Below are 9,470 nucleotides of genomic sequence, written 5' to 3'. Positions count from 1 at the left end.
AATTCATTGTTCCATTTTTTGCTCTTATTCTAGTTGTAATTATGTTAGAGGAGTTCCAATGTGCTCAACTAATCCATCTAAGCTTGAGCACAAGATCCCCGTCAACAAAGCCAAAGCTCAACTCAATTTATGGGCAGCTCATCCAAGCTGAAAGCTCAGCACAAAATTTTCATATTTTGGCATGAACTACTAGAAAGAAGAGTGCAAGAGACAAAGATTTTTAGGGCCATCATAATCTAGCCTAACTAACTACGTGGATGAACACTTGGTGGTCTTTCTGATACATACCAAGACAAAACAAAGAAGAAGCCCTACATAGAACTACTAAAGGCCAACTGATAAATGTCATGACCAATTTGATTGGATGCTATATATATTCAGATTGATAGGTTGACTTTTTTTGTAATGAAGTTGAAGGTTGAGTTGGTTGATTAATTGCACATTTTATGTTTTTGAGTTATGTTATTTATCCCATGTTTTTTTCTCTTCCATGGAATAGGTTCATGTTCAGTTTGATCAAAAAAGTAATTAGTGGATTTGAGATCAAACCTATAAAAAATGGGCAGCTGATGTCTCTCTTCTAAAAGTGTTGCACTGGATGGAGGGCAACAAGGATCTCAAAATGTTTGTATAGTCTTTACTAACTTTTTTCTTATAATGCAATGTGTGGCATTTTTTGCATTGAAATAATATCCATGTCCCAACCACTCTTATCTGAGGTTTATTTATGGGCTACATCTCTTGAGTGTAATCCATGTCCAAACCTATATGCACGTTACAAGCCTTTTTGTCTTGTTTCTTTCCTATATTGTATAAGTTGCTTGTAGGCACTAGAACTAAACAATATGTTGGGTATACCTCTATTAATTAAACTAGTCCCTCTATATTTGTTTATATTTCGTTTTTCAGTGCCCATTTTCACTATGCATTTCTCTAATTGAGAAATCTACATTTTGTTTCCAAATGGACCATGCCTGTTTAGTTCTACATTTTCCTATCAAATTCAATTCATTTTTCCTGTAAGAAAGTTCCATTTTTTCTTTTCTAATCTTCATATTACTAGTACTAAAAGACTAAAAAAGTAATGCAAGCCTTCCTTTTCAACTTTCAAGCACAAGATTTTCCAAGCCACTCTTAGGCTTCTTTTTTTGCATTGGTGGTACGGATGATGTTGGTAAAGGTATATGTAAAATGGTTTAATATATTATTTTTCTGCATGGAGATAAAGGCTATGAGGTTGAAGAAATGTTGCAAAACATGATTCTGTTGAGGTCAGGTTGGTTACATCATTTTATTTTAATACTTTAGTGCAAAAAAATCAGCATATATATGTACTGAGGAATGGATGTGTTCTAAGTTCTTTTCTCCTTTTGGATGCACTAAGTTCTTTAAAAAAATTAAACCACAGTAATTTGTAATGCATTCTAGACAATATTTTATACACTTTTTTGTGGCTATAGATATTGTTCTATTCAGCTTTTTCATTTACTGAAACGAATAATGTTGTGTTTGTAAAGGGGGACTTGTATGAAAAATTAGGGTTGTATTTCCTTTCGTATGCCACTTGAGTAGATAGTAAAACAAGGAGCTACATTCTTTTACAGGAGCTATTTTGATTTTATTATATTTTGTCTCAAGTATGATACTTTTACTGTGCTATATATTCATTATGTAATATGTCATTGTTTCAACTATACTAGACTATTTTCATACTTTATATGGGTAATCTAATTGTTTGTTTGTCTTTTTATTTCCATGACATGCACAAACATACGATGATGTCTCGTCCCAAATATTATGTGGTTTATGAGGGAGGACTAGAGAGATATACAACGTTTGAGAAAAAAACCATCTAGGTCTTATCAGTTACAGTGGCCTTGTAGGACTAAACTCACTGTCTTAGGTTTATGAACCTTTGTATTCATTTCTGTGTCGATGTATGCCAAATGTTGGCCTCCAATCATTTGTATTTTGATTTCCTATGAGTGTACTTCAAAATGTTTATTTGAACATTTGAGCATCTAACATTGATAATGTTTTTGTTCAAGCTATGAACTTGATTTTGCTATATTGGCATGTATTATCTTCACTTAACAAGATCAAGTTATTGAATGCATTGATTTTGATTTAACAGGTTTTTTTATGAATTTTGTAATAGTACGGCTATAACATACTTTTGTTCTACCGAACATATAAATGATGAATGATTTTTATGTCATAAGCTTTGTATAAGGTCTGTAGTCTTTAAAAGCAATGCACAAAACAAACAAACAAAGAGTTCTAGATAGACAAAATAAACAAAACAACTTATACATGATGCAAAATACTAGACAAAATATACATCAAACCTAGAACATGTAGAACGTGACAGACATGACATACAACAAAGAAAACAAATGTCAGACAAAAGAAACATGGTGTTTTGTTCTTAAAACCATATAATACCAATGACAAGATAGATACGAGATGAGTATGGTGAACGTGACGTTTTGTTCTATCCTAAAGAACAATCATCTCTCAGGGCGTTTGTTTACAATTGAAAGGCACCCTTGGTGGGCCATGCCTATAACGGGAAGGCGGCTTCCATGCCCTCCCCTCTTATGCCATAACACAGGAAGCAGCGTCGTCATCTTATTAAAAGGAGAAAGCGGCGAACAAAAAAAAAAAAAAAGAGCACAAAATTGGAAAAGAAATTAATAAATGGCAAAGATATCAAGGTGCAGATGGGGCAGGTGGGCGGATTAGCCGATGGGGCCGGTTTGGATCCGGATTTTAGAAAGTTATTGTCGTCGTTAGAAAAAGCAAAAATGAGACAGACGAGAAGTCGGAAAACAAAATAGCCCCGGTTTGTTGGTTTTGGTTTGAAAAAGTGTGTTTGAGAGAGAGAGAGAGAGAAGGGGGAAGGGAGGAGAGAGACAGAGAGAGATAGGTGGATTGTGGTGGGTCGTTTTTTTTGGTTGCCGTTACATGGTAGAGTGGCGATGGTGAGCGACGAGGAGATAGTCTCGGGGCTGGAGACGCTGCTCCGGCAGGCAGACTTCACCGTCACCACCTCCGGCGACATCCGTCAGCAGCTCGAGCGCAAATTGGGGGTCGACCTCTCCCACAAGCGTGCCTTCATCCGTAACCACATCGACCTTCTCGTCCAAACCAAGAGCTTCCCTACATCTGGCCACCACCACCAACAGCAGCAGCAGCAGCAACACGCCCATGTCCACGCCCACGCCCACGCCCACGCCCACGCCCACGCCCAGGCTCAAGCTCAAGCTCAAGCTCAAGCTCATGCTCATGCTCATGCTCAAGCCCAGGCCCACGTCCATGCCCAAGCGCAGGCGCAGGCGCAGTTCCATCTCCACCACGGTCATGGCCACGTCCCTGGTGTTGGTGGCATCGGCGTCTCGCCGTTCCCACCGAACTGCGGTGGCCTTGTAGAGATGCCTCGGTTTGATGGAAAGGGGAATTTCAGCTGCCCAAACGTCAAGGTGGACATGCCTCAGGCCTCTGTCGTTCAGGAGTTACCCAAGGAAAGCAGGTTTTCCTTTTCTTCTTCCAGTTCCCCCATTTCCGCAAGTTGTTTATTTGTTTTTTCTATAATTGAACCTCTTTTGTTCTCTTCTTCCGCCATTGAACCTGTCATATTTTTCTTTGCGCTAGTGTTAGTTATCGGTTATTTATTAGGGTTTGGGATCTGTTACCTTCGGCTTGCATGGTGGCCGTATTCTTTTTGTAATGCTAAATGCACGAGTAGGCGAGCTTTAGGCGGTGTATTATTTCCTATTGCGGCATGTGCGATAGAACCATTCCTTTGGGATATTTAGGGATTTCGCTTGCTTTTCCTGAAGTGAAATGTGTGAGAAGCAATTTCTGTCTGAGGGGGATTAGATGGCAGGAACCTCAGTATGGCGTTCTCCTTTAGTTGGAATGGAGAGGAACAATTGGATCTTGGTTCCATGGAGAACTGCTCCAGTTCCCCTAATTACCGTGTTTGTGATTCTACGCGACTTGCAAGCTTATCACATCGACATTAGCCTTTCACTTATTTTCTTTACTCAAGTTTTCTGTGTTTCTCCTGACTGCCTGCGACAACACCTTCCACCGTAGTTGTCATCAAGGTCGGGCCACTCCTGACTGACATCTAATTGCCTGGTTGCTTGTACACTAAGTAGTCAAAAACATTAGTTGTTGCCTAAAACACGGGGACATGGGGGCACAGATGGGCTGGGCCATAATAGATACAAGGAGAAACTTAAAAGTAAGGGTAACTTTCAGACTGAAAAGCATTTTTCGAAGACTTCACGAGACTTAAAATGGCGTTGAACCTCCCAACTATTGTACATCTTTTTTCATAGAACCCAGTAAAAGAAAAAGGAGAAAACTTGGTTCCATATAGGCAGCTTATCGAGCTGTCTGACTAGACTTATTCTGGCTTCTGTCTGCTTAGGTTGCGTTACACAGTACAACTGAATCACTAGAGAAAATTCTTACATAATTCGTGAGCCTCAACTTGAAAAGGTTGGAGTTATAGCGCTCTCCTTTTACTACAAACCACATGTTTTGTTGAAGAGCATAAGTTGCAGTACCAAATATTTATATAGGAGAAAAACTATTTTAATCAGTTTTCTTGGAGACTTGTAGCTATACAAAGTCCAAGGTGCCACAGCTCTTACCTTCAAATGTTTAACCTCAAAATTGGAAATGAATTTATGTTTAGCCCGTGGATATTTGATGAAACAAAGTGCCTCCTTGCCACTTATCATAGAATATGGTGCCCCCCCCCCCCTTTAAATGTTAAAAACCTACGAGAACTCTCTTTTGTGGAAAAAAGAAAATTATAGAAATGGATGATTGACTCCATAGTTTGACATCTTTTCTGAGATTTGGAAAGGAGGCTCCTTTGAGGTATTTTTTTTCTTCAAAACAATAAGGAGAGGACAACTGCTTCCCCCCTTCTCTCTCTCTCTCCAACCTCTCTTTTTTCTCTCATTTTTTCACTTGTTCGCTTTAGCATTCTTTTTTTATTTTTTTAACACAACCATTTTCTCCACTGTAGGATTTCTAGTCCAAGAGAGTGAAAGCAACCTGAAAATAAGCCCCATTTGTGGACTGGTTATACTTGTTAAATGTAGTTGAAACTTGAAAGTGCATCTTGCACCACCTGCCTAGGTATTGGGTGTCAACTTGAGTGCCCAGGTTGAAGCATCTAATAGTACATACCTAACTATTGCTCCCAGGACCTAGGTTGTAGCTTATTCCTCGTAAATAATAACAACAATTCACCTATGTGGACAGTCACTGGAGCAACAAAAAAATTGCATGTAGAGAGTCTCAAACTCACTATCTAACTAGGGAAATCCTCATTATATAAGCACTCACTCACGATGTTAGAATGGAGTAGATGCGGTGCTCAATGTTGTATGAGTGTGTTGTAGGGTGTGGGGAATCAAGCATGCACCTATGTCATATGGGTATTACTTTTATGGAGCAATACCTGTACCATACATGTATGGTACTGGTTCGCCCGTGGGTACATCCTGCGTATGGTCAAAACCGTACTGGATATGGTCACTGGGACCATATCCTTTTTTTTTAACTTGGTCAACATTGGTCAAGTCCATTTTTTTCTGAAAATTAAGGTTTCCTTTTTTTTTTTTTTGGATTTTTGTTGTGGTTGTTACTTTCATCCTGTTCATTAGTTTCTTCATACTCTATAAGTTTTGAATCATGAATGTATTGTTTTGTTTGTTTGGATTCATGCTTTTTTGTTTTCTACACACACACACATGCGGTCATACCCCCATTGCCAAGTTTCTTGAAAATGGTTTGTGCCCACACTGGCATGCACTAGTGTCAAACAAGACACATGAAGAGGGAGATTGAAAGAGAGGATCGGGGAGCAGCCCAGGCTACGGGTAAGGTCGTGGTGGTGTAGTTGATAATAGAGCTAATTCTTAGAGGCTGCACACTAGCCTGACCAATGGTCCTTGAGGGAGATTCCTTGAACTCAACCAAAGTTGAGGTAAGCTATGGAGCCTAGAGGGGACTCAGTCAAGAGGAATTTGGTTGAGGGGACTCATTACTGCCACCTCATTATTCATGAAGTATCTTAGTAGTTCAAGGTGTTTGGTGACAAAGTTCTTCTAAAGATGTCCCTTAGTGTTAGAAATATCCTGCGTTCTATTCCCCATTAGTATTATGTGGCCTATGTACACCTCTATATAACAACTCAACAACTGGTCTTCTTCATGCATAGATGCTGATCTTTGAAAACCAAAAGACAACATAGCTTCAAGCAAATTTTGAAAATAAGCACGAGGGCTTTGTTTTAAACCATACAAAGTTTTCTTTAGTTTATAACTTTGTACACTTTGTCACACTCTAATTGAGCCTCAAATCCTGGAGGTTTGCATATAGAGTCTCAGACAAGTCTCCATACAAAAATGTGTTATTAACATCCAATTGACATAGTAACCATCCATAATGGACTGTCACAAAGACAACTAAACAAATTAAAGTCCAGCCACAGGGGAGAAGAGTGTTTCAAAGAAGTCCACTCCGCATGTTTATGTGTAACCTTTGGCCATTAACTTGGCCTTATATCTCTATATAGAACCATCATAGTTATATTTGATGGTAAACGCCCATTTATAACCGACAATATCTACATTTGAAGGAGGTGAGGCTAACTTCTAGGTTTCCCATGACACTAAAACATCAATCTCGTCGTGGATTGCCTGTCTTCATTGAGGGTCCAACAAAAGTAACTTATAGAGCATATATAAATCTTTTCATATGTTTTCTTAGTCTAGCATCCCTGTGAAACTGGGAAATAAGGTGCAGAGTGCATTATCCTTTAGCTTTCCTGAATGCAATGAGTCTATCATCATCAACCTCCTAAGTCCCCATATGTACCTATTGTTCTGGAGCTACATCATGAATAATAGTATTACTGAAAATTCTTATTTCTGGAGAAGAAGAGGTGGTAGAGGTTGCATTCAGTTGGTGGCTTGTGAGCATATATTAGTGACGATCAGAAAACTGAGGGGATTAGATGGCAGGAGCCTCAGTATATACATGTTCTTCTAGATCTACATGATGAATAATAGTGTTATCAAAAGTACTTATTTTTGAAGAAGAGGTGGTGGAAGTTGGTTAAATTGGTAGTTTGTGACTGTAAACCAGTGGAATACCATGAAATTGAGGAGGATTAGCAGGACCAGGCTCATTGAGCCCCTCATAGAAGGAACAAACTCAAAAGGAAACACATGTATGGGAAGAGGCATTTTGTTACTATGGTCCACATGTAGCCTTGAGATAGAAGTAGAATAGCATGAAACATACTAAAAAAAATGATACATCTGCACTGACATATTCTCGTCTGGATATGGGGTCATAACAATGATAGCCTTTTTGATTCTTAGGATATCCAGGAAAATGCATTTTATGGCTGGCGCTGCAAGTTTGTCATGTTCAGCACCCAACTTATCAACAAACAATACACATCCAAATACATTTGGAGAAATAAGAAAGTTGGGGAATTCAAAAAAGTTATTGAAAAGGGATTTGTTCTTACATAGAAGAGGATAGTATACGGTTAATTAGGTAATATTATGTGAGAATTGCCTCTCCCTTGTATGAAGCAGGTGTATTTAGAGTGTAGCTTTAATGTCAAGTTTTCATTCAGCCATTCTGTCCTGTTGAGATGTCTGTGCACGAGTAGTTTGGGTTTGATTTCCATGGTCATGATAAACTTGCAGCAATTGATTAGTTTTGAATTCGAGAGCATTGTCAGTGCAAATAACTTTGATAGAATAACTAAACTGATTTTTGTTTAATGACAAACAATTTGGGAGTGCATGAATTTTTAGTCTATCTTTCATTAGGAACATCCATGACAATGTTGAAATGTCATCAACAATGACAAGGTACTACCGATACTTGGACTGACTAGGAACACGCTTGGCTCCTAATATTGACATGAAGGAGGTCAAGGACTTGACTACTGGACCGATTCTCACCATCAAGAAAAGAACTTTGATGGTGCTTTCTCTATTGATAAGCCTCACATATAATAGACACAAGTGGAGAGATCTGAGGGGTCACTCTACGAATCTTTAACAAAGATGGATGACCCAAAAGAAGATGCCTTTGCAAAGGAGTAGAAGAAGAAGGTATGAGAAAAAGCAGCTGCGGTGAAAGATGTTTGAAAAAAAGCAGCTGAGATGAAATAGGAAATAGGACAACTCCAATTGATTGCAGTGCACAACGAGAAGTAGCGACACATGGTCTTAGGTTTCTTAGGTTCAATAGGGCTCCGATGCCATGTGCCAATTGGTAGGAGGGAAAACAGAAAAGTCAACTTTCATTAACCCTAATCTCTTTTTCAATAGAGATTAGTGAAGAGTTACAAAGCAATCATCCTTATGACAAGAAAATAATAAAATACTCATAATAAAGTTTCCAAATTGTTTGTCATTAAACTTATAAATATTTGTCTCAACAATATACTATAAATTCTTGTTTGATAGAAAGGCTACAATAGGCTGCAGCGCTAGCTATGCTTACCATGCTTACTTTATCTATTGTGATGCTTATAAAGGAGACAGTGATAGTGAACAGAGAGTTTTTTATTTTGATGGTAGTCAAAGTACTATTAATTACCACATTGTTCTGCTTGATGAACTTTTAAGTTGCACAGATAAATTTGTGAAGAATTGGTATCTAAGCATGTTATCATGGTCCTTTGTGAAATTACCCTGTTTGTTGTAAATAAAGAGGTTTTGGCTGGTAGTCCATGTATGGCATATGAGACCTTTTCTTGGTGCACTTGATTATGGTTGATAGTGATGCCTGAAATTGGTAGTAGTAAAAGGCTATGTCACAGGGTGTGGATGCAAGTTCTTGCACCATTACACACACATACAGATATGCACTATATAGACACACACATACACACACTAGTATGCACCACCATGAACTGTCTGATCTAATGATTCACGGATGGAGACACATAAACTAGTTTTTTAAAGAGTCACTTGGTGTTAATGTGTGAGTCATCTTATATTTGTTGATTGGACTATTCATGGGGCTTACTCTTGGTGTTTGCATTCTAAAAACCATATGTATAGGTAAACATGTATTCCTATATATATGAAAGAATTAGTTTTTAGTTGAGTTAAAGTATATAGTATGTATAACAATGTATACAATATAAAACATTGGTGCTTTCAAGCTGCTACGACAGCTACAACTGCATCATGTTGACATGGATCAGCAGCCCAATTGCTGCATCCATGTGACACAGGTTAAATGTTTTCAATAAAGAAGTCACATGTAATGGATGTGCAATTAGAACTGTATGGGATGATATTCAAAGTACTAAAATGTGAAGCTTGAGCATTTAACTGATGGCACTGTACAAGCTTGCGAATGCTGTTGGATAAACCATTGTCACAAAAGATGTTAACGGGTAT

General features: G+C 38.3%; 1 protein-coding gene across 3 annotated transcripts in view; it reads left to right on the top strand.

Moving 5' to 3' along the window:
- The first annotated feature begins 2,843 nt into the window (after window positions 1-2,843).
- The window catches only part of LOC116254538 (uncharacterized), a 38,975-nt gene continuing 32,348 nt past the window's right edge, over window positions 2,844-9,470 (top strand). For all 3 annotated transcript variants that reach the window (XM_031630007.2, XM_031629999.2, XM_031629991.2), the window contains exon 1: window positions 2,844-3,532. In XM_031630007.2, the coding sequence (XP_031485867.1) occupies window positions 2,982-3,532 (551 nt within the window). In that variant the 5' untranslated portion in view covers window positions 2,844-2,981. The remainder of the gene's footprint in view (window positions 3,533-9,470) is intronic.

Source organism: Nymphaea colorata, chromosome 1 (genome assembly GCF_008831285.2).
Source record: "Nymphaea colorata isolate Beijing-Zhang1983 chromosome 1, ASM883128v2, whole genome shotgun sequence".
NCBI classification, from domain to species: domain Eukaryota; kingdom Viridiplantae; phylum Streptophyta; class Magnoliopsida; order Nymphaeales; family Nymphaeaceae; genus Nymphaea; species Nymphaea colorata.
This window is presented reverse-complemented; position numbering and strand designations above follow the sequence as displayed.